This window comes from Balaenoptera physalus, assembly GCF_965194825.1.
Source record: "Balaenoptera physalus genome assembly, chromosome: 12".
NCBI lineage: Eukaryota > Metazoa > Chordata > Mammalia > Artiodactyla > Balaenopteridae > Balaenoptera > Balaenoptera physalus.
The window spans coordinates 81025486-81051777 of NC_138897.1; the positions used below are offsets into that span (position 1 = coordinate 81025486).

The 26292-nt window shown below is 40.3% G+C and overlaps 1 protein-coding gene across 3 annotated transcripts in view; it reads right to left on the reverse strand.

Annotated features, from left to right (window-relative positions):
* The window catches only part of NAA25 (N-alpha-acetyltransferase 25, NatB auxiliary subunit), a 73487-nt gene extending 51447 nt beyond the window's left edge, over window positions 1–22040 (reverse strand). For all 3 annotated transcript variants that reach the window (XM_082417426.1, XM_082417425.1, XM_082417427.1), the window contains exons 1-7: window positions 21920–22040; window positions 10638–10723; window positions 9671–9809; window positions 6347–6465; window positions 1814–1888; window positions 590–697; window positions 142–220 (exon numbers count right to left, since the gene is read on the reverse strand). In XM_082417426.1, the coding sequence (XP_082273552.1) occupies window positions 142–220; window positions 590–697; window positions 1814–1888; window positions 6347–6465; window positions 9671–9809; window positions 10638–10723; window positions 21920–21977 (664 nt within the window). In that variant the 5' untranslated portion in view covers window positions 21978–22040. The remainder of the gene's footprint in view (window positions 1–141; window positions 221–589; window positions 698–1813; window positions 1889–6346; window positions 6466–9670; window positions 9810–10637; window positions 10724–21919) is intronic.
* Between the last annotated feature and the right edge of the window lie 4252 nt (window positions 22041–26292).

The following is a 26292-nucleotide window of genomic DNA, read 5'->3' on the forward strand; positions in this document are numbered from 1 at the left end:
AATCTAAAATGATCACAAGTGATTTTTTAAAGACTTTATATCTTTGTTTCTGTATGTGGAAGAAATTTTCCACAATAAAATTTGTCATGTTTAAATAGGAAAACAAAACAAAAAAAACTTTAAGAAAACTCTAAAAATTACCTCCTAATTTTCCTCTGATGACATCCAAGGCTTCCTGGTACTTTCCCAAACGTTCTAGGATCATATAATAAAGTTCAACCTTACAGAAAAAACAAACAAGAAGTGCAACCATTGAAACTTTTCAATAATAAAAAGATAAGTCATTTGTATGTTTTTTAAAAGCTATCTAACAGAAAAGAACACTATATCTTCAAATAAGATGAAATTAACAGTGAGAATCAGACCATAGTATCTCTCCTGTCTATATCTCAGCAGAGAGTACGTTCTGGAAACATGCTAGAAACAGCTCCTCCACTCATTATACCTAGGCTAGGGAGTTCCAAAGCTTCACATTTACACAAAAGGCAAGAGTGAGGACCCAGTTCTCTAAATGGAATAAAGCAACAGTTCGTAATATTATAACAACATCAAAAACATGCAAATACAAAGTGGGGCTTAAATTACTCACTTCAGCCTCTGCTTCTATCTTGTCTTCTTTTACCATTTTTTCTACCATTCTCTCAGCAAGGGGCAGAAACATCGTTTTTGAGAGGTTTTCATCCTGCGCTGATATAGACTAAAGGAGAAAAGATAAATGTTTGCACTATTTATATTATTACCATGCAGACCATTATTGTGACTCTGGCACATAATTATCAACCCACTATGTCAAATATCAGACCTAATTTGAACTTGCCAAGAAGATACATTAGAGAGTGGTTTGCTTTATAGAAGATTTCTTTACTAAAGATTCTTATCTTATGCATTCTTGAAATACATGTTTCCACAATATGACCTAACTTTTAAATATTAGGCCATTCATACATTTTTTTCTAGAAATATGTTAAGAGGGGATATGTTTATACCATTTAGTATATATAAAGGGTACCAGGTATTCGAAGAGTCAAAAACCTTTGAGATGTCTTCTTGAGACCTTCACATATTAGAAGGGAAATGCCAATTCCTTCTATTTATAGTATGGCTTACTATTAGCTACAGTTACCTTAGCATGATATTAATCATTTTAACATTGCCAAAGATTCTGCTCAGAGCTCATTTACCCCCTGAAAACAACCTTTCAGGGTAGCTATTATGCTTATTTTATAGCTAAACTAAGGTTAAAAGATTCCCCAACAGCTCAAGAGACCTGGTGAAGCCAATGTTTGAAAGCAGACCTGTCTGAACCCAGAGCCTCTCTGTTCTTAACTGCTACATTTTAACTCCTTCCTCCCCATCCTCTCATACACAGTATCTTATTTTGGTACTTATAGCTGCTCTGGGAGATGAGCATCTCCATTCTGCAAAAGAGCAGACTGAGGCTCAGAAAGCAGAAGTGATGAAACAAGGTCACCCAGTTCAATGATCTGTTCAACAACCAACAATAGTGCCTTAAAGACAAACCTCAAGTTAAAATATCAAACATTTCGAGGCTCATACTTGATCAAGTAACCCAGTAATGGATCTAAGATTCAGGGGAAATACACTCTGTGCTACACATAAATAAACCAATATATCAACTCAAAAAGAATACTAAAACTCCTCAACTCAAAAAAAATCAACTGACAATATGTCACATCCCTATTTGACACACGCTGCAACACATTACCCAAGATGTTCAGAGGACACATTAAGGACAATTACTATATACAAAAATAAAAACAAATCTCAATCCCATTCTGAATGCCATACTCACTTGCATTATTAAGCTCATCACAGACCAAAAGTAGTAAGGGTTTTTGGGGACAATCTTATATAGAGCCATTCCAGCCTGAAAGAGAGAGAGCCATAAATACTTAATTTAGAAAACATCATACAGAGGGTAATTAATGACCTAGACATGCGGCAAGAAGTTTCCTAGGAAAACAGCAACATGTTTACATATTCTGGTTACTGTAAGTGCCTAGTAACTTGATGGTTGTTCTCTATAGGATAACAATAGAGGTAATCCCAAAGGTGAATTTTTACAACATCAAGAATGATATTTCACCTTTTGAATCAGATTTTCTCAAACTGAAGCCCAGTGTTCCTAGAGAATACTGCAATCCAATATAGTTCTGGTAGACTACCAAGCAAAAACAAAAGTTGGGTTATGAATGTATATCAATAAACTTTACTGAAGCCATTGCACTAATCAGTTATAGTAAAACAAAGAAATCCAGACAGTATATTTAAACTTCAAAATCAGATAAAATTACTCTGACATAATTCAAAAAATAATTCTTAGGTTAGGAAAATATTCAGGTTCTTTCAATATACCATTAATTAGAACTGAACCCTCTCATTGTGAAATGTATAATATGCAAATACTTAGAAGTAGGAACATGGCACAAAGGAGCAAAGTAGATCTATTCATGTAAAACTGAGAATCTGTCCATAATTGCCAACTAGTAATCAATGCTAAGAACTCTGTCAGCTAATTATCACAGTTACTATTTTATTTTTTAATCTTTTGCCTATCTTCAATCCACTTGAAAAAATACATGGAGCCCCTATTAAGTGGAAGGAAATGTCTATTCCTGCCAAAGATACAAAGATTGAGTCCCGATCCCCAAGGCGAGGGAAAGAGATAAGACAAATATTCAAACGACTAAAATATTCTTGGCAATAAAAATAAACATCCTATACAGGGAATTCCCTGGCAGTCCAGTGGTTAGGACTCGGCACTTCCACCGCCGGGGGCCGGGTTCGATCCCTGGTCAGGGAACTAATAATATCCCACAAGCAAAGTGGCACGGCCAAAGAAAAAAAAAGAAAACAAAAACAAAAACACCCTATACAAAAACACCACACTAGGGTGTTTCCAAGGAAGGCAAGGTTAGTAAGTTTGTTTATTCCTTTCTTTTTCTTTTTTTAAGGAAAAGTAGGTAAGAGCATTCTCCAAAGTAGCAGTCTTTCAGATGGACCTTGAAGGTGAAACAGAATGTCTATAGGCAAAGATGGAGGGTAAGAATACATATACAGCAAAAAAAAAAAAGAATACATATACAAATAATACAATTATTTGGGGTGAATGGATAAGTGAGTGAATCAATTCGAAGTAGGAGCAAAATGAGTAATTAAACAAAAACATTAAAGAAAGAAAAGACATGTGTTGACAAGAACAAGTAGGACATCTAGCTGAAACAAAAAATTAAGAGCAGGAGAAGGGAAAAGGGCTAAAAGGTAGACAGAGGTACCTTTGTTATAAGGCATTCCAAAAGGAGTCTATACAGAGTAAGCGAGTGATATGTATAAATCTATACTCTTCTAGGAAGAGTATTTTAGCAGTACTGTGAAGAAAGAAAATAGGGAGAAAGAAGAGGTGAGGCAATGAAGAACTAAACCAGGATGAGGTAGATCAAATAGAAAAAGAGACCTCAGGGAATTCCCTGGCAGTCCAGTGATTAGGACTCCAAGCTCCCACTGCTGAGGGCATGGGTTCGATCCCTGATCCAGGAACTAAGATCCCGAAAGCCCCGTGGCCAAAAAAAAGAAAAAAAAGAGAGAGAGAGAGAGACCTCAAAGACACTGTGTAGGTAGAATCAAGATGATCTGGAAACAAAATGGACATAGAGGATGAGAAGGAGAGTCTAGAATGGCTTGAGGTCCCTGCTCTTAACACCAAACTGGAGAAATGAAATGGAAAGTGTTAGAAAACCAATTTTATTTGATAACTTGGGGAAAGAAAACATTTTTATAATGACACACAGAAATAAAAAGGAATAGAATATTAAATTAACATGAACTTTTAACATAAAAGAGAAATTTCATGCCCACACCTTACTGTCTTATAGGTGATAGCATTCTGCTGCTACAGAAAACTTTTGACCAGAGAGAAATTTGAAAAACATGGCTGCAAACTGGTGACTCAGAGAATAGGAATGTCACTTACAGAAAAAGGAAAGTCTAGTCACCATATGAATGACTAGCAACTCTTTATTCAAGGTGGTTTTAAATTTACCTGCCAGAGATGATCTGTGGGGCAGAAGTCCTTAAATCTTCTGATTCCCTGGCTTCCCTCCCTCCTACCTCCACCAGTTTATGCAAATCACTCATTTATTTAACAAACGTTTATCATGCAGATGCTCTTATAAGAAGTGAGGATTCAGCAGTGAACAAAACAGAAGCCCTTATGAAACATAACATGTAATTTATAAAATACCTATTACCCCTGACTGACATTCCCCTTTCAAAATAAGCATACATATAAGCTAAGAACTGTAACTACCTTAAGCAGCAACAAAGGCAGAATAAAAATCAGACATTCCATTCTAAGACATTTAACACTAGAGGACTCCATTCTTCCAATATATTAGACTAAAATAATGCAAAAGCAAGCTATGGTTAAAACATATTAAGAAACCATAACTACTAAGCCACATCAAAGCAATGTCTCCAAAAAGCAAGATGCAAAATTGTATATATCTCTGGCAACATGTAAAGTTAAACCATACAAAAATATAATCTGTTCAAGTGGCAGATTATTTTTTTCCCTTTTTCAAAATTTACCTTAATATTGCTATTGCATGAACTTGTACTTTTTGTTATTTTGTAAGTGTGTGTATAATATATATTTCAAAAATATATTTCGTGGGATCATAAAATTAACACATGCTTAAAAAAAAAAAAAAAAAAAGAAAGAACATTAATTAAGATGGAAAGTATCCACAGCCCTATATCCTGGCAACATTTCGGTACATATACTTAATAAGGAAGGGGGGAGGGGAGGGGAGTGAGAGAAGGCCATTTTACAACCTGCTCTTCTCAATTAACATATATTGGGAATATCTTTCTATGTCAACAAATAAAGACACACAGTACCACTTGGGGGGGGGCCGGGTGTTGCATTTTTTTCTACCATATAGGTGAACTACAATTTCTTTAACTATGTCTGTATTAATGTACATTTAATATACTTTACTTAAAACATATTCCTAGGGGTTTCCCTGGTGGCTCAGTGGTTAAAAATCCACCTGCCAATGCAGGGGACATGGGTTCGCGCCCTGGTCCGGGAAGATCCCACATGCCATGGAGCAACTAAGCCTGTGCGCCACAACTACTGAAGCCCGCGTGCCTAGAGCCTGTGCTCCGCAACAAGAGAAGCCACCTCAGTATGAAGCCCGTGCACTGCAATGGAGACCCAACGCAGCTAAAAATAAATAAATAAAATAAATTAAAAAACAAAAAACAAAAAACATATTCCTAGAAGTAAAAATGATACTAAGGATTTATATGTATATATGTTAGTGTTGCCAATTTAAAAAATATATACCCATTTTACAATAAAAGAAAAATTATAATCTGTGAATATTTTTCCTGAGAACATATCAATACTCCAACAATAAATAAAATAATGATAAAATTTCTTCAAAGAATTACATTTGGGCCAAAAAAAACTCTCCCAATTTAAAAACTTACATAAGCAAATACAAAAATTGATTTGAAAGAGAAAGGGTTTATCTTAATATAGTATCTTCCACCCTCCCTGGTCTACCTGTCTACTGTTATAGTTTGATATTTCAAGTAAACAAGACAAAATAAAAATCCAAGTAGGAAAGCTCAGCCTTCCGAACATATTATACCCACAAACAAAGCATTTCTTTAAAAAGTCTAGCTTGACATCATAACCCTTTATGAGCTTAAGAGTGCAAATTTCATTTCTCTGGGATATCAGTTTTATGCACCTATTAGTCCAAATGTATCCAAATGAGGCTCCTTCACATGTATACAAGGAGCACCTAAAATGTGCTAACTGGCAGATAAGCTGCATCCAGAAAAAAAAAAAAACAAACAAGCATTCCAAGCAATAGGGATTTTCCCCCCATGGATTTAAAAATCTTAGCAGGCTATATAAACAGTTAAATTTACAAAATAGATGTAAGCTTTTACAGTTAATCCTTCTATAGTCTGTTCATTTTTTGCTCTAGGATTTCTGCCCATTTTCTGAAAATATAACAGCAATCTGATGCAGTGAGACAATCTGCAGCCAACTTACCAGAACCAAACAAAACATACCATCAGGCCACAAAGGAACAATCACATTTCCCAAAGAAAACATTTAAAGAACTTGAATAATTGTTCATCTTTAAAACACACACAAAAAATAACTGGCTGATCTCCACACACAAATACATAGATTCACTTCTACACATATATGCAAACACACACATGCAGACACACATACCACTGCAGTTAAACCACATTAATAGAAAATCCTGCAGCCCAGGAGGTTTGGGCATCAAGTTACCTGTTGCATTTTCTTGTATTCGCCCACTCTGGCATAGGCCATGAAGAGGTGAGAGTGATATTCCTCACTATTGGGAACTTTCTTCACAGCTGCCTCATAAAGTTTTGTGACTAACTCCGCTAAAACAAAGAGAAATAGAATTTTCTTTAATTACTGAAGTATAACAAATCTTAACAGCATTTAATTTTTTTCCTATTTGGAGGAAATAGATGTCTCCTATCATTAAGGAAGAAGAAAGTATTTGCTTTGCCTCATCTGCTCATTACTCTTACCTTGCTTAGGTGTTTTCCGATGAAGCATGGAATAGGTCAGACCTCCCCATGACGTTTACAATGAACAAGACCCTCCAGGATCTATCTAGCCTTTCTGCCTTCTTCCAAACTCTTCCCTCCTGCACTTCATGCTCTAGCTACATCAAACTACTTGTAGTAGTTCCACTAGATTCCCTGTGTTGTATCAGACCTCCATGACTTTAACAGTGTTCCCTCTGCCTGGATCCCCCTTTCCTCTCTTTTCTACTGAGTGAACATCATCCAAGACCCAGTTCAAATGTAATCCTTCCTTGAACACGATCTTTGCTCCTCCATCCCAGTTTGATCACTGCTTCCTTCTGCCATCTTTAAATCTTTTAAATAATGCTCTTATACAATTTATTAATACATAATGCAACATACTATCTACTGATCTATGTTTCCTCATAGACTATGAGTAACATGAAAGCAAAGAATACCTTTCATCTTTGACTCTGATACAATACTTGTCATAGAAAAACATTCAACCAATACTTGTAGGATAGATAATTATTTTTTTGAAACGCTGGGAGAGAATCCATACCCCTAAATCAACATAATCCCTAAATAATCAGATATAATACCTCAACTCTTAAGTTTTATCTTTTATAAGAATGAAACACAAAACTGAACTATAAAATAACATTTTCTGCCTGCTAGGTTGGCAAAAATTTTATTTTATTTTTTCCAGTTTTACTGAGAAACAATTGACAAAAGCTGTATATTTTTAGGAGTACAACATGATGGCTTGATGGCAAAATTTTTTAAGTCTAAGAATACCAATGACGGGACTTCCCTGGTGGTGCAGTTGTTAAGACTCCGAGCTCCCAATGCAGGGGACCTGGGTTCGATCCCCGGTCAGGGAACTAGATCGCACATTCATGCTGCAACTAAGAGTTCACATGCCACAACTAAGGATCCCACGTGCCGCAACTAAGGAGCTGGTGAGCTGCAACTATGGAGCCTGCCTGCTGCAACTAAGACCCAGAGCAAATAAATAAATAAATATCACATTAATTTTAAAAAAAAAGAATACCAATGACAAGGATGTGGAACTCTGGAACTCTGATACACTGCTAATGGGAAGGTAAATTTAGAAGACAAGTTGACACCATGTTTTTCTTTAGGCTGAACCTACACATACCCTATGACCTAGCACCTCCACTCTAGATTCTAGTGTAGTCACCCAGTGAAGTATCTGTGGCAGTAAACATGAATTAACTACAACCACTTGGATATTAGATGAAAAGTGCAAGTCACAGAAAATGTACAGCATGAATCCATTTATATTAAGTCCAAAATAAGTGAAACTACTAATGTATTACTTAGAAAAACAAATGTGATAAAGATTTAAAGACAAGCAAGAGAATAAAAAATATTCAGGATAGCAAATCCCTCTTAGGAAGTTAAAGGGGAAATGAGATTGATGAAGGACACACAGGGAGTCTTCTTAGTACAGACATACCTCATTTTATTGCACTTCCCTTTACTGTGCTTTGCAGATATTGTGTGTTTTACAGATTGAAGGTTTGTGGCTAAGCCTTGCATCTAAGCAAGTCACTGGCACCATTTTTCCAACAGCATTTGCTCACTTTGTGTCTCTGTGTTACATTTTGGTAATTCTCACGATATTTCAAACTTTTTCATTATTATTGTATTTGTTATGGTGATCTATGACCAGTGATCTTTGAAGTTACTACTGTAATTGTTTGGGGGCACCACAAATCACAACCATATAAGACCTTGAACTTAATCAACAAATATGTGTGTGTTCTGACTGCTCCACTATCTGGCCGTTCCCATCTATCTCCCTCTCCTCAGGCTTCCCTATTTTTTGAGACACAACACTGAAATTAGGCCAATTAATAACCCTACAATGGCGTCAAGTGAAAGGAAGAGTGCCACATGTCTGGCACTTTAAATCAAAAGCTAGAAATGATTAAGCATAGTGAGGAAGGCATGTCGAAAGCCAAGACAGGCTGAAAGCTAGGCCTCTTGTGCCAGTTAGCCAAGTTGTAAATTCAAAGGAAAAGTTCTTGAAGGAAATTAAAAGTACTACTCCAGGGAATTCCCTAGAGGTCCAGTGGTTAGGACTCCGACCTTCCACTGCAGGGAACACAGGTTCAACATCTGTTCGGGGAACTAGATCTCACAAGCCGTGAGGCACGGCCAAAAAAAAAAAAAAAGTACTACTCCAGTGAACACATAAATGATAAAAAAGTGAAACGGAGAAAGTTTTAGTGGTCTGGATAGAAGATCAAACTAGCCACAATATTCCCTTAAGCCAAAGCCTGACCCAGAGCAAGACCCTGACTCTCTCTTTAATTCTATGAAGGCTGAGAGAACTGGGAAACCAAAAAATTCATATGACTCACTTTACTGCAATATTCACTTTAATGTGAAACCAAACCCATGATACCTCCAAGGTATGCCTGTACTGATAATGCTCTATTTCTTAAATTGCGTGGTAGGTTTATGAATGTTCATTTATTCCACATCAAATGTTCTATTGCTACATAAAACATATTCTTCTATAATATGTATTATTAAAGATATGTATTTCATAATAAAATATTTAAGAAATCAACAATGAAAAACTTTGTTTATAGATGAAACTAGGCAGACTATCTAGGATATGCTTAGAAATAATCTGGCAGGCAGAGGGGTATACATAAAATTGACCATGTCTCAATAACTGCTGAAGGTGAGAAATGGACACAAAGGGATTTATTATGCTATTCTCTGTTTCTATGTTTGAAATTTTCCATATTAAAAAGTGGAAAAAAAGGCAACTCTTTCATTTAGCAAATCAAAATGCCATAAATGAAATTCAAGTCCTCATTCCAATTCAAGGATCCTAATACATGTAAAATATCCACTCTGCCTACAGCCTTTGCAAGCCATGGTTAATGCATTTTTTACCTGTTGCCATCCATCAAATCATGAGTGATAAGTAAATCAGACAAACAGAGAACTCAGAAATACCCAAAAAATTAAGCACAGTTTTAAAAACAATGAAAAGAAAGAAACATACGTCGATGCATCTCCCGGTAAAGAATAGTCAGTGCCTGCAGCGAGTTGTCGTCTGTGGGTTCAAGGGCTGCCACCTCCTGCGCCAAGATGAAGGCTTCCTCTTGCTTTCCAGTTCTCTGTAAACCAATTGCCTTTAAAACCTGATAGAAAGAAAAGACAAATGAGTTTTAAAAGGACAGAAAAGGAAATATGAACCAGAGAAAGCCAATTTGAAATCACAAAGTAAGTTATAAGGTATGCCTAGGTTGTGAATCAACTAAACTATTTTACTAAAAATATCAGCAAATAAAGATTATTGCCAGGGCTTCCCTGGTGGCTCAGTGGTTAAGAGTCCGCCTGCCAATGCAGGGGACACAGGTTTGAGCCCTGGTCCAGGAGTATGCCACACGCCACGGAACAACTAAGCCCATGAGCCACAACTACTAAGCCTGCGCTCTAGAGCCCGCGAGCCATAACTACTGAAGCCAGCACCTAGAGCCCGTGCTCCGCAACAAGAGACACCACCGCAATGAGAAACTTGAGCACCACAACAAAGAGTGGCCCCCACTCGCCACAACTAAAGAAAGCCCATGCAGCAACGAGGACCCAACACAACCAAAAATAAATAAATAAATAAAAATAAAGTTCCCTTAAAAAAAAAAAGATTATTTCCTATTTCAGTCATATTAAGAATGCACAAAACAAAAAGAATGCACAACATTGCTTAAAAGGACTTTGTGGGGGAAAAAAAAAGGACTTTGTGAAAATAAAATAATTAAATTAGATAAGTCATGCCCAAAAAAACAAGCAGCTAGCGTTTAATTAAATACTCTTTATGGCATTTCATTTAAGTGATCAGGCAAATAAATGGCCTAAAAAATACTCTGAAAAACACAGATAGTCACTAAAGAGATTAAACACCTCTTCCCTTTAAAGATTACAGTATATAACCCACCAAACATAAGTAACTCAAGGGCAAATGAACTTACCTTAGCACAATGAAGATCCTTATGCTTTTTCAACAATTTATCTGCTTGCTGAATTGCCATTTTATTATTACCATTATCAAGGTAATCTATGAAAACAGAAATTATGAGTTATTATATTCCTTCAAAAACAAATATGAAAAATGCATAGGCTAGTATCAGCTGTTTCAGAAAGTACCCTAATTTGGTATTAAAAACATCATGGAGCTGATTTTAACTCTAAATGGCTAGGATGGTCCAGAACACAATCTTAAATTTCTACAGTCATCTCTCATCCAAAAGCAATATAATCCAGTTATACTAATCCTTAATGAAGATTCGAGACCAAATATATTTAGATGATAGATGACACTAATATTTTTACCTATGGGAAACAAATGCATTTAGTTACACAAAAATTAAAATATCTAAAAAAAAAAAACCTTTATTATATTCAAGCTTCAAATCTACCAAATGGACCATGTTCCCTCAATAAAATGTTCAGTGAGTCTTACTATGCCACAGAGTTAAGAATAATTCGTTGAAGAAAAAAATAAGAAGAGAATAGTGAGTGGGGGAGTAAATCCAGCAATATCAGGAGTAGACAAGGATGTAGGGAAAGCAGCACTTTCATACACTCTGGTTGAAATAGAAACTAGCGCTGACTTTGAAGAAAAATTGACTTCTAGGTTCCCTAAGCTATGCATCCATTCCAAAATTCAAGGCATATGGAGACCTGCTATAAAATTGTGTTAAGGAAGAAAAGCAAAGATTAATTTTCAGATGAGAGGATCTGAAAGAAAATGACAAGTGTTTTAGATGGGAAACGGTGGTAGCTGTCAATTCTATATACAGAAAGATGACTAAACACAGGCCAGTCCACAACCTACTACTACTACCAAGTCCCTCTTTGCTCATCAAGGTCCCAAATCAGCATAGGGACAGACAAAACATAAACAACTCAAATTAATCTATGGACCAAATGCTGGTGAGGACATGGAGCAAAAGCAGCTCTCATTCACTGCTAGTGGGAATGCAAAATGGCACAGACACCTTGGAAGACTGTTTGGCAGTTTCTTAAAAAATTAAACATACTCTAAACATATAATCCAGCTCCTTGTTATCTACCCAAATGAGCTGAAAACTTACTTTCACACAAAAATCTGCACGCAAATGTTTATAGCAGCTTTATACATGATTGCCAAAACTTGGAAGGAACCAAGATGCTCTTCAACAGGCAAATGGATAAACAAACTGTGGTATATCCATCCATACAATGATATATTATTCAGTGATAAAAAGAAATGAGCCCATGCGCCACAACTACTGAGCCTGTGCTCTAGAGCCCGTGAGCCACAACTACTGAGCCCGAGTGCCACAACTACTGAATCCCACGCACCTAGAGCCCGTGCTCCGCAACAAGAGAAGCCGCCACAATGAGAAGCCTGCGCACCACAACGAAGAGTAGCCCCCGCTCGCCGCAACTAGAGAAAGCCCGCACACAGCAACAAAGGCCCAACGCAGCCAAAAATAAATAAATAAATTTATAAAAAAAAAAAAGAAAGGAAAGAAATGAGCTAGCAAGCCACAAAAAAAATATGGGGGACTCTTAAATACATATTGCTAAGTGAAAGAAGCCAACATGACAAAGCTACATACTATATGATTCCAAGTGTATGACATTCTGGAAAAAGCAAAATTATAGGCAGAGTAAACAATCAGTGGTTGCCAGGAGCTGGGGGAGGGATGAATAGGTGGAGAACAGGGGATTTTTCAGTGCAGTGAAACTATTCTGTATGATACTGTAATGAAGGATACATGTCATCATACCTTTGCAAAATTCATAGAATGTGCAACACACAAATGAACCCTAATGTAAACTAGTAAACTATGGACTTTAGTTAGCAATAACATATGTATTGGCTCAGCAACTGTAGCAAATGCACCACACTAATGCAAGTGTTAATAACATGGGAAACTGGGGGAGAAGAGAGGTGTGTGGGGGTGAATAGGAACTCTGTACTTTCCACTCTTTTTCTGTAAACTTAACCTAAAACTGCTCTAAAAAATAAAGTCGATTAATTAAAAAAATATAATAAAAGCAAAGATTCATTTCTAGAAAAGGAACGTGAGAGTGTTATAAATGGGAAATAGGGTGGTAGATGTAGATTCGAAATACAGAAAGATGACTGAACTCAGGCTAGTTCACAATCTACTACTACTATTGGTCCCTCTTTGCTCATCAAGGTCCCAAGTCAGCAACAGGGACAGAGGAGGTACAGACAACTCAAGATCATCTGTGGCCCTGGTGGCCCAGGGCCAAATAACAGAAATACACTATCATTTTACCTAACAGTTTCAATTTTTCTCCTATGAATACTTTACCACAACCTTTAACAGACAGCAACATGAACACATGAGTTTCATCTCTTTAGTTTTTCTTCAATGCACCTAATGTTGATGAGCACCAATAATGCTAGGTAAAAAGATTAAGAAGCCTCACTCTGGAGGGAATCACAATCTAGAAAAGATCAAAGACTTAACACTCAGGTAGAGAGATTAGAGAATCACAGAAATCACAATCTTGGCCTGAATACCCAAATATCTAATACCAGTTTTCTTAAATTCTCATCTCAGCCGATAGGCCACCATTTGTCCTTACAGAATATCTGACAGAGACATTTCAGCTCAATAAATGATATCTTCTCTTCCTAATAACCTGGTGCTGATCTCATGCTGAGTGAGTTCTAAGTTACGTCTGACTCAGTCTTGCAAGACTCCAGGTTCATAGAACATATCTTGAAGTCTTCCCAAAGAGCAGGTATCTTTGATGAAACCCCAGCTCTGAGGATCTGCCCATAGATGGATCAGACCAGAGGTTAGGACTACAAGGATATTGAACTTTTCCCTCTGTTGTTGACAAGGCTCTGATATATAAATACACTGTACCCACGCCCTCTTCTGTGGGCATGGTTTCCACAGACTCTGCTGAAGGGGTAGAATTGGATGAGCATGTCTAGGTCATGCAACTGAAGCCCAATGGAGTGGACATTTGACCCAAACTGAGTAAATCAAGTTTCTTCCTGGCAATCTGTAATTACAACACTGAAATCTGGAGTCGGACTTCCCTGGTGGCACAGTGGATAAGGCTCCACGCTCCCAATGCAGGGGGCCCGGGTTCGATTCCTCGTCGGGGAACTAGATGCCACATGCATGCTGCAACTAAGAGTTCGCATGCCACAACTAAGGAGCCCACGTGCCGCAACTAAGGAGCTGGCAAGCTGCAACTAAGGAGCCCACGTGCTACAACTAAGGAGCCCACCTGCCACAACTAAGACCCAATGCAACCAAATAAATAAATAAATATTAACAAAAGAAAAGAAAAGAAAGCTATGGAGAACCCATTTGGAAGGCAATAAATATTTCCAGTTTGAGATTACCAGTGGCAGCTCCAGAATCTCCATTTGGAAGGAGCCTTGGGAGACGTACGTTGGTTAATGGGGAGTGAAGAAAAGGAGTTATCTCTTGACTCTTCATTCATATAACATTTATAAAAGAATAAAGAATGTCAATTATCTTTATCAAAAAATTGGGGAAGGGGCAGTGCTGATTAAGCTTGTGGGGGGAGGCTAATGACCTCTCCCTACTCTATTCTCAGCTTGGTGCGGCCACAAAGCCAACATGTTGGGCCCCAGGTAAACTGAGGAGTAAGCAGAAAAAAACAGTTTGAAGAACCTAGCAGAGAAAAGAATAGACACAAACAGATAAGAGCAGAGATGAGCATCTGAGAAAGAAGCTTCAGATCCTGACAGCTTTCCAGTTTCCATCAGGCTCTAGAACACTGCATTTCTGCCCTAAGCTCCCACAAGGGTTTATAAACAACCTCCCTCTACTTGAGCTTGTGTCAAAGGGTTTCTGTTCCTTGCACCCAGAAGGGTTTTAATTTTAACTAAGACACCTCACCACATTTAGACTGCTGTCAAGGTCCCCCTTCCTGGACACCTAGGTGATTGCTGATTAATTGGTTGCTGAGTCTCTTGGGAAAAGTTTATTTCTATTTTACATCGCTGACTCTGTAATATAAATTATGTAGCCCGGGCTTCCCTGGTTGCGCAGTGGTTAAGAATCTGCCTGCCAATGCAGGGGACACGGGTTCGAGCCCGGTCCAGGAAGATCCCACATGCCGTGGAACAACTAAGCCCGTGCGCCACAACTACTGAGCCTGCGCTCTAGAGCCCAGGAGCCACAACTTTTGAAGCCCACGCGCCTAGAGCCCGTGCTCCGCAACAAGAGAAGCCACCGTAATGAGAAGCCCACGCACCACAACAAAGAGTAGCCCCCACTCTCACCAACTGGAGAAAACCCGAGTGCAGCAGCAAAGACCCAATGCAGCCAAAAATTAAATAAATGAATAAATAAATTTATTTAAAAAATAAATTATGTAGCCCTTGGAGAAAACAGACCAATAAAAATGATACCCTAAGTCTGTTTTTTTAGCCTTTTTAAAACTTACTCAAGGGTAACTGTGGCTTGACCATGAGGACTGGTATTGTTCCCTTAATATGAGGAGTAAGCCAAGTCAGCCGTCCACAAATCAGGCATAGGAAATAATAAGATGATGTTGTATCAGTTTAAAGCAGTGTTTTTCAAAGCATGGTTATCACTCCAACTAAAATGTTTTTAAGTGGTCCTTGCAGGCAGCACTAGATAACATGGATAGTGAGAAAACTGACCTTTTGTAATATTTCCTTTATATTAAGGAGATAGTCTCAGGTTGGTATCAGCCTGTCATTTCTTTAACACTTGCTAATGCCTTTTTTTTTTTTTTAATGGAGAAGGAACAGGTCTCAGATTTAGAGTTTCACAACTATCAGAAACTAGTTAAGACCTTAATAACATTGTTTTGTTTTCACTGTGTGTACTTAATTTTATGGTTTTGTTTTCTCAGGGCAAGTGACAGGTATTCCACTGATGGTAATGATACATATTATTTCTATTTTATTTTATTTTTAATTTTAAAAATTTATTTATTTACTTTTGGCCACACAGCATGTGGGATCTTAGTTCCCCGACCACGGACTGAATCCATGCCCCCTGCAATGGAAGCGAGAGTCCTAACCGCTGGACAGCCAGGTAATCCCTCCCACTGTCTCTAAAACAAACTTCAAAATCCTTAAAATGGCTTACAAAGCTGAGTCCCTCTACCTCTGTAGCCTCATCTCACCCTTCTCTACATTCCAACCACACAAGTCTTTTCTTAGGTCATCAAGTACATACTCTCTCTGTCCATCTTTCTTACACACTCTGACCATCACTCCTTTCCATCTGATCACCTGACTAACCTTTGCTCTTTTTTCTTTTCCAAAGTAAAATGTCACTTCCACAGAGAACCTTTTCTTGAAATGTTCCCAACAGTCGAGATGTCATAGTGTGTGCTCTCATGGTAACCGGTACTTTTCCTTCAAAGTCCTTAACACAAATGTAATGATTATGTATACTATTGTTTAAAAAACCTCTTGAAACTACAAGCTCCCTGAAAGCAGAAATCATGTCTGTGCTGTCTGGTACTCTCTCATTCCCTGAATCTACATTGTGCCTAGCACATATTAGGCTCTCAATAAATAAGCTGAATGAAGAAAGGAATACATAAATGAACAAACTGTATAGGAAAAAAATCTTCTAGAAATTGAGTAGTCTATCAGGGGAGTGAGAGATATATACATACAAAGTGACCACAACAAGATGTTCAAAGAACCAATTATTAGTGATGGCTTCCTGCTATTAAGTTAGATTTTTTAGTCTTTTCAGTTAATTTCTTAGGGGACTCCCCTGGTGGCACAGTGGTCAAGAATCCGCCTGCCAATTCAGGGGACATGGGTTCAATCCCTGGTCCGGGAAGATCCCACGTGCTGCGGAGCAACTAAGTCCGTGTGCCACAACTACTGAGCCTGCGCTCTAGAGCCCGCGAGCCACAACTCCTGAGCCCGAGTGCTACAACTACTGAAGCCCGCATGCCTAGAGCCCGTGCTCCACAACAAGAGAAGCCACCGCAATAAGAAGCCCTTGCACAGCAACAAAAAGTAGCCCCCACTTGCCACAACTAGAGGAAGCCGGCGTGCAGCAACGAAGACCCAACACAGCCAAATATAAATAAATTAATTAATTAATTAAGAAAAAAAACCCCAGACATTTAAGGGTGAAGACAGAGGGAACACAAATTTATTGGGTATCTACTCAAAACCCAGCAAGGTACCGTTAGCATCTCCATATTACAGAAGAGGCTCAGGGAGGTAGGTTAATTGACAAAATCATAGCAGAGAGTGAAACCCAGCTCAGTCTGGCTCTGAAGGTCTGCACCCTTCATTGCCTCGATTTCTCTAGACAGAACTCTTAGAGCAAGAGACTATATAAGTACAGATAGCTCATTGAGCCTAAGGAGACAAAGAACAAGTTTGAAATTTATTTTTCTTTTCTTTACTACCTTGCCACAATCCAATCACTTCAGTGAACACACAGAAAACATACCCCAAATGGCCAACTGGTTTCTCCTAATTCTCAAGAAGATACTAAGTGCAGTATTTTTAAAGTATTAATCAGATGCTCTGACAGAAGCAAGAGCATGAACAAAAGAATGAAAAGGAAGGAAGTATGCATCTTTAAAACCTGATTTACACCCACCATCAGGCGTGCACTGGGGTAGTTCCAGCACTGACTGCCTCAACACCACCAGGCTAGGCCTGCTGCATTTGGTGTTGGTAAATCATCCCAAACCAAATGTGTTCCCTGGCCATCTGCCCTGCTGAGAAGGCTGTGCGCCAGTCATCACTGTTTATTAGGGGGAGAGAACGTGGACAAGAATATTCTGCCCTCAGGAAAATGTTTCAAACACTCGGTTTACATCTGAGCAATTTTTTAGTAAGAGCTGGACTTGGGTGCCAGAAAGGCAATGAGAAGCCCGCGCACTGCAACGAAGAGTAGCCCACAGCTCAGCGCAGCTAGAGAAAAGCCCGCGCGCAGCAATGAAGACCCAACGCGGCCAAAAATAGATAAATAATTTTAAAAAATAATAAATAAATTTATATAAAAAAGAACATTATCTGAATGAAACCATACAGTATCTGATCTTTAAAAAAATTAATGTCTTAAATAATAAAAATAATACATGTCATAGTAAAAAAAAAAATCCAATAGTTCATACAGGTATAACATGAAAAGAATTATTAGTCTCTTAATCTTGCCCTATGCTCCCACTACCCTCTACTCTGCATTCTTCCAGGAATGTTCTGTGCATTAACATCTGTCTTTTTAAGTTTAAAATGTTTTTAGAATTTAAAAGTGTAAGAGCTTTTTAAATGGTCATAATTTCAGAACAGGAAAACGGTCATAATTTCAGAACAGGAGAAAACAGGTTGTGCCAAGTGACTTTTCTACAGAAAGGCAAGATAATCTTCACTCACCAAGACGCCCTGCCCCGCCTGGGCAAAGGATGAGACTCGCTGAGCTAACACGGCCCAACAGAAGGCTCAGAATACATACAACATCCGACCGAAGACCTGGGAAGTTTTAATAACGAACTATAACAGAATAATTACCTGGAGTTTGGCCACGCATGGGAAGGGAAATGTCCTAACGCACCAAAGAAGTGACTATCATTCAGGAAACACAGCTGGGAAATATGTTACACCTGATTCAGGCTAGAGCAAGACTGTAAGTCAGGAACCATCAAGGACCTACTGTATAGCACAGCGAACTCTACTCAATATTCTGTGATAATTTATATGAAAAAAGAATCTAAAAAAGAATGAATATATGTATATGTATAACTGAATCTCTTTGTTGTACACCTGAAACTAACACAACGTTGTAAATCAACGATACTCCAATAAAATTTAAAAAATAAGTATTAAAAAAAAAAAAGACTGCAAGTAACACAGATTAGAACAAAGGATCCTGTGCCATAAAAGTAAATGTGTGTGCGTGTATTCTAAAGATTATGGAACTTTGAAACCTCTATTTTTATTTTGCGATTCCTGCATCCTATAAAAAAATTTTTAATAAATGAATTTTTTATACTATTTTTATACAGAAATTCTTATTTATTTATCTATCTATCTATTTATTTATTTATGGCTGTGTTGGGGCTGTGCACGGGCTTTCTCTAGTTGCGGCGAGTGGGGGCTACTCTTCGTTGCGGTGCGCGGGCTTCTCATTGCGGTGGCTTCTCTTGTTGCGGAGCACGGGCTCTAGGTGCGCGGGCTTCAGTAGTTGTGGCTCACAGGCTCTAGAGCGCAGGTTCAGTAGTTGTGGCTCGCGGGCTCTAGAGCTCAGGCTCAGTAGTTGTGGCGCACGGGCTTAGCTGCTCTGCAGCATGTGGGATCTTCCCGAACCAGGGATTGAACCCGTGTCCCCTGCATTGGCAGGCGGATTCTTAACCACTGCGCTACCAGGGAAGTCCTCTATAAAATTTATTAAGTGCCATACCTGATCATCTTCCAACTCTACCCATCCCCTAACCACTAAAAACATTTTAAAACAATAATGGTAGAAGAAAGCACTAGGGCTCACCAAGTCACATGAGGATACAACATCTATTCAGAACCACATAGCACAAGAGAATAATTTTAGCAAAAGGAGAAAGAATAATAAAGTAGGTGTTCTGGAAGGTCAAGGTGGTTTTCAAAAACCAAAAATGCAATACCCAAACTTACCAATTTATGAGTAAAGAGAAGCACTCCGAAGATGTTCAACTAATCAACTAGCTATTCCATACCTAGACACCAAAAATAGAATTTCAACCCACCATAATTTCACAATTAATGACCCTGTCCACTTCTATCTTCAAGAGTATCAGCAAGAGCTGAGGTCATAGGCAAAGTTTCTAACAGCTGTAAAATCCTAAACCTTGGCAATATAAATAATGCTGCATAAAGATCGTGATGCTGCGGGATCTGAACTCAGTGAAAGGCTGAGCTCTCCAGTGAGAATGCCTGTGTTCAAATCCCAGCTCTACAATTTACTAGCTGCAATTCTGAGCAAGTTAATCTCTGGCCTTCAGTTTACTACTATGCTCACAATAATCTTATCTACCTAATAGGACAGTTAGCACACAAATAAGCACTCAGTCAAGACTGAGTGTTGTTGAACTTTTGTCTGGTGGGCAAGCACCACCATGCATAAGCATGTTCATCTGTCAGCTAATGAAGGTCTAAATTCAAGAACGATAGTGGTTTAGGGATACTAATATATTTAAACACAAAAGCAGAGGCTGTCCCAAAGTCTAGAGGTCAAAAGTCAAAAGTGCTGAAGTCAAGGACTGTCTTTCTTTTCCTATTTCTGTCAGTTTATATTAATTGCCTTGGAATTCCTAAAGTAAGTATTTTCTAATCTTCTTCCCATGTAACTATAACAAAAGCTACATAATTCTGGCTTCAGTTTTGAGAATATGACCTATCACATCTGGTTAACATATCCTGATGTCTACCAGTGTGAAACAGACTAGAGGTTTTTCTTATTGGATAGTTTCAAAACATTATTATTTCTAAGTGACTTATGGGACACCAAAGGCATTTTCTTTGGTCCTCAAGAACAATTTTAGAAATCCAATTATTCCTAAAAGTATTCAATCTTTTTAGTTAAAAAAGAAAAAATCTGCAGGCAGCTGCTGCAGAGAGCTGTAACCAGCCACCAATTGTGAACCCTGGATTAATTTCTTACCCTCAAGCACCCTTACATATTTCATCTCTGCCCTTTAAAATGTACACTGGAGGGCATGAGAACATTTAGCCCTGGGAAAATGGAAATCCACCACTCTCCACCTATGTGACCTTTGGCAAGTCAGTGTCTCCAGCTCAAAGTGAGGTGATTTCTAGCACAGTGGTTAAAAGAGTAAGCCTGGGACATTCCACAGGGGTTAAGATCCTAGCTTCATGTTAGCTGAGTGACCTTAGACAAATTACACATCAGTAAAGCCCCAGTTTTCTCATCTGTGGAAAGAAAAGGGGGAGAGAGAGGGAAGTGGGACTGGGGAAAAGTAGCCACCTCCGAAGGATGTGTGAAGATTAAATAATTAAGACCAAGGACAGTGACTGACATAATTAGCAGCCTATACACGTTAGCTGTTATTATTATTTCCCACCTCACAAGGTTGTTGTTGAAATGAGATGCAAGAGCAAAGCATCATACAAATTACAAAAAGCACTACCAATTGTACCAGAATCATAGTTACCTCCTTCCAAAAAAGTTAAATGATCTCAGCTATGCGAAGAAGCCTCCATTTAGTAACATCCACACTACAAACAAGAGGTCTAATTCTGCAAAAACCACTGAACTTGACGCCTTCCTCACCATGAACTGAGCTAGACCAAGACCACACAACCATCTAAGAGGAAAGGAAATACAAAAGGGACCACTATCCAATTATAGAACAACTCGGTCATTGAAGAGGTGTTTCTCCCTGACTCAAATATGTGATTTTTCACAACCGGTATAGCAGAATGCCATCAAGGTCTTAAGGCCCGAGGGTTGAGGTCAACGTTATGGAGGAGGATCCACTTAGCATGCGGAAGGCAAACTGCAGAGAAAAACCAGAGAAGCTGCAAAAACGAAAAGCCCTGCATGCCCCTCGACACGAGCTATTACAGTCGCTTCACCGCTATTTTGGGCCCAAGCCACCCCCACCCCCCACCCGCCTCGCCCCACCCCGCCCCCGCCTCCCACGTGTGCCCAGAGCAGCTGTTCCTCCGCCAAAGAGCTCTGGATTGGGAGCCTCAAATCCAGGCCTGCTCCCGACTCGATCTGGGTGACCTTGCGTCAGCCCCTTCCCCTCCCGGGACCTCTGTTTCTCCATGTGCACCGAGTACAGTTAGTCGGACAACACTTTAGGCCCCGTTCCCATAGGTAAAAAGTCTTGAGCGGGGAATTTTCCCTCAAGTGGGGTGTCCCACCCTCACGCCGGAGCCAGCTTCCACCTGCGGGCAGACCTTGGGTCTCCCTTGGCGTGGCCCCGACAACGTAGGCTGCGGGTAGCGCAGGTCTCTGCGAGAGGAAGTGTCTCACAGGGTTCGCCTGTCAGGCCAGCTCTGCCGACATGCCACTGCCCTGACCACGCCGCTGCCACCTCAGGGCTCAGGAAGGCCAGGCCGGCGCTTACGCGAGGCCCGTGGCTGCGGCCTAGAGGCCCGCGCGGCCCGCCCCCTGTGCCCGCCAGCCCTGCTCCCGGCCCCTCAGCGCCCCTCCCGGGCCTTTGCCCCGGGCTCCGCAGCCCTCGGCGCCTCTGGCTGGCAACCAGACTGGCCCCAAGTACTCACCGTAAATGGGCCGGAGGCGCCTGTCGTTAGGGTCCTGCACATGGCCCCGCGTCGCCATGATGACAAGCGCAGAACCGCAGTGCGCACGCGCGGGGCAGGCCCCCGAGAAGGGGCTGTTAAAGGGCCAGCGCCGATCTCTCTCTCTTCTGTCGCAATGGTCGCGGGGTTGTGACAGAACGCGCCGGCGCGGAAAGGGACGACACCCACACCGCACCGCCCCCCCCCCCCGACCCCCAGTTGTCACTTCAATGGATCCTTTTCCTCCCCTTCGCTGGTGGAATCAACCTAGCTGGTAGAAGCGGCCGTTGCTATTAAAATCCCTTCCGAGTCACATGCTGGAGAGTGAGGAAAGGAGGGGAGAAAGTTTTGGTCAAAGTTAGGGATCTGCTGCTACTGCTTATCCTGTTTCTTCTCTGTGCTGAAGGACCAGTTAGACTTGTCTTTGATTAATTGTTGAGGACCCGGGAACTCCTCTGGGAAGGTGACCCAGGGGACAGCAGGGGAAAGAGGTGCTGACCAACAGTAGAAATCTGCCAGAAAAGTTCAAGATCCCTTCACCCCTATCCCGGTGCTGAGCCAACTAAGCAGCACCTTAGATCTATAGTAATCCAGTCAATTTATTTATCAATTATATCTCAATAAAAGTGGAGGGGAAAAGTAATTCAGTCAGTATATGCCAAGACACTGTGCTGCAAGCTCCAAATGTATTATCTCATTAATACTCGTAACAGCCCTAGTATCTCCCTAGGAGGTAGATTTTTTTTAAATTTTATTTTATGTATTTATTTTTGGCTGAGTTGGGTCTTCGTTGCTGTGCGCGGCCTTTCTCTAGTTGCGGCGAGTGGGGGCTGCTCTTCCTTGCGGTGCGCGGGCTTCTCGTTGCGGTGGCTTCTCTTGTGGAGCACAGGCTCTAGGCGCACGGGCTTCAGCAGTTGTGGCACTCAGGCTCAGTAGTTGTGGCACACGGGCTTAGCTGCTCCGAGGCATGTGGGATCTTCCCAGACCAGGGTTCGAACCCGTGTCTCCTGCATTGGCAGGCGGATTCTTAACCACCGCGCCACCAGGGAAGCCCCAATTTTCTTTTTTTAATATTTAATTTATTTGGCTGCACAGGGTCTTAGTTGCGGCACACGGGGTCTTTAGTTGCAGCATGCGGGATCTAGTTCCTTGACCAGGGATGGAACCTGGGCCCCCTGCATTAGGAGCTCGGAGTCTTAACCGCTAGACCACCAGGGAAGTCCCGGGAGGCAATTTTATATAGATAGTGTGGTCAAGGATAGCCTAGCTGAAAAAGTGACAACTGTCAGACTTAAAGAAAGTGGGAGAGGGAGGGAGCCAGGCAGGTGTGCCAGGCTCGGTGGGGTCATGACCAAAGGCCACACTAGTAACTGTGATTCAAACATAGGTCCTTCTAGGGGCTTCCCTTCCCTGGTGGCGCAGTGGTTAAGAATCCGCCTGCCAATGCAGGAGACACGGGTTCGAGCCCTGGTCCGGTAAGATCCCACATGCCGCGGAGCAACTAAGCCCGTGCGCCACGACTACTGAGCTTGCACTCTAGAGCTTGCGAGCCACAACTACTGAGCCTGTGTGCCACAACTACTGAAGCCCACGCGTCTAGAGCCCGTGCTCCGCAGCAAGAGAAGCCACCGCAATGAAAAGCCTGCGCACCGCAACAAAGCGTAGCCCCCGCTCGCCGAAACTAGAGAAAGCCCACGCGCAGCAGCGAAGACCCAACACAACCATAGATAAATAAATAAATAAATAAACAAACCTAGGTCCTTCTAGTACAGAACCAGAGTTAACCCCTCCACTATGCTGTCTCAAACCCAGTAAATGTCCCCAGTGTCAGCCTTGACCAGCTGGGGTTGACCCCTTTTATTGGTGTTCCATCCCTCTCCCTTTCTGGGTCTTTTAGGGTGTAAGAAAATGATTCTCCAACATTAGTGGACATTAGAGTCCCTTGGGAAACTTGATAAACATGAGTTTCCTGGGTTCTACCCCCAGAGGTTCTAATTCGATCCAAGGACCCCTCTTTGAAAAGTAACTAATTAAGGGATATAAATGAAATTATTTTAGAATCCACCAGAAGAGCAAGTTAGAAATTGCTATTCAAATTTTAAATATACATCCCCAGGAAAAAAAAAAAACTGTAATGGTAATAGTAGCAATAATGATAGTGTGTGTTTATTGAGCTCTTATTATGTGCCAGAAACTGTACTAAGCTCTTTTACATACATCATCTTATTTCATTCTCACAAACTGGTGGAATAGGTACTATTGTGATCCTCATTTTAAAATGAGAATTTTGAAGCATAGACATATTAGGTCATTTGCCCAAGATCACACAGTAGTCTGTGGTGAAATTTGTGGTGGTCTCACTCCAAAATCCACACTCTTAGCAGTTAACACCAAGAGTATTACAGTGGTTACCTCTTAGGAGAGCAGATGTTTTCTCCTCTTACTTCATACATAGCTGCACTGTTTGATTCGTTTATAATGAGCATTATTACATTTTTAATTTCTAAAAGGTCTTTAAATTTCTGTTTACAAAAATCACACACACAGGGCTTCCCTGGTGGCGCAGTGGTTGAGAGTCCGCCTGCCAGTGCAGGCGACACGGGTTCGAGCCCTGGTCTGGGAGGATCCCACGTGCCGCGGAGCGACTGGGCCCGTGAGCCGCAATTACTGAGCCTGCGCGTCTGGAGCTTGTGCTCCGCAACGAAAGGCCGCGATAGTGAGAGGCCCGCGCACCGCGATGAAGAGTGGCCCCCACTCGCCGTAACTAGAGAAAGCCCTCGTGCAGAAATGAAGACCCAACACAGCCATAATAATAAATAAATAAATAAACAAATACTTTAAAAAAAAAAAAAAATCACACACACAAAAAAAGGTAAACAATGTCAAGCCTTTTGAGCCAAAATAAAATCCTTTTATTCCAAGGAGATAATCAGCAGACCACAGAAAAATATAAAATAGAGATTGTTTCCTAACAATCCTAAGGTCCTAACTATCCATCAAGAGGGACTGATGAAATAAATTATGATACACCATGAAATGGAAAAAGGCAGCCATTAAAATGAATGAAGTAGGGCTTCATTTATAGATATGGAAAGATGCCCATGACATGTTGAGTTTATAAAGCAGGTTGTAGAAGAGTATGGATGGCATGAAAAAAAATTATGTGGACAGATAGCTATCTAGCTAACATAGACTAGACTTCCATGGTGGTCCAGTGGTTAAGAATCTGCCTGCCAATACAGGGGACACGGGTTCGAGCCCTGGTCCAGGAAGATCCCGCATGCCACGGAGCAACTAAGCCCGTGTGCCACAACTACTGAGTCTGCACTCTAGAGCCCACAAGCCACAACTTCTGAGCCCGCGTGCTGCAACTACTGAAGCCCGCATGCCTAGAGCCCATGCTCTGCAGCAAAAGAAGCCACCACAAGGAGAAGCCTGCACATCTCAACGAAGAGTAGCCCCCGCTCGCCACAACTAGAGAAAGTCCGCACGCAGTGATGAAAACCCAGCACAGCCAAAAATAAATAAATAAATAAAATTTTTTTTAATAAAATATTTATTTATAAAAGACAGATGTCATATATATCTAGAGAGAGATCTAAAAGGACATTTACAAATGTCAAGCTTCCTCCTCTCTTAATGATGGAATTTAGGGGCCTATTAACTTAATTTTTAAAAACTTTTCCTTACTGTTTGAATTGTTTATAATTATTTTTTTAATTTTAGTAGCAATGAGCACACCTAACACCAAGATTTTCGTTTCTAATACCACTCTCCAATGAAAGAAAACAGGGCTCCTTGGGGAAATGACTGATTCAAGGGCCAGGGCAGGAATATACCAGATAAGCTTGAAGCATCTTGTATTGACAGAAAGAAGGGAAGTGCTCAAAATATAAAAGGATGGAGGGGGGACATGTCAAAGGGATACAGGAGCCAACCTGAAAGTACTCCCAAGGGCCAAAACTAGAACTATTTGAACAAGAAAATAAATAACACAGTATTGGATTATAACCTAAAGTATAAAATATGTAACCATACTAAGCCCATGCTGATATAAATGTTATCAAATAAATAAATGGAGGAGAAGAGATTCATTGTCCTTATAGAATTCCACGCAATGTGTGTAGATACTCCCTGCTCCAGAAAGTGAAGCTTAACTTTTCCCTTCCCTCCTGAGTGTGGGCTCTAATTATTGACCAGTTTCCAAAGAGTTGAGTATAGAAAAGGAAAAATAATAACTTCACAGCTAAGAAACCTGATAAGTACTACCGTAACTAAGGGATCAAAGTTAACATTACCAGTGAAAATTCATGTTGATATCATGTACCCCAATTTGAGGTGATGAGAAGGGAACT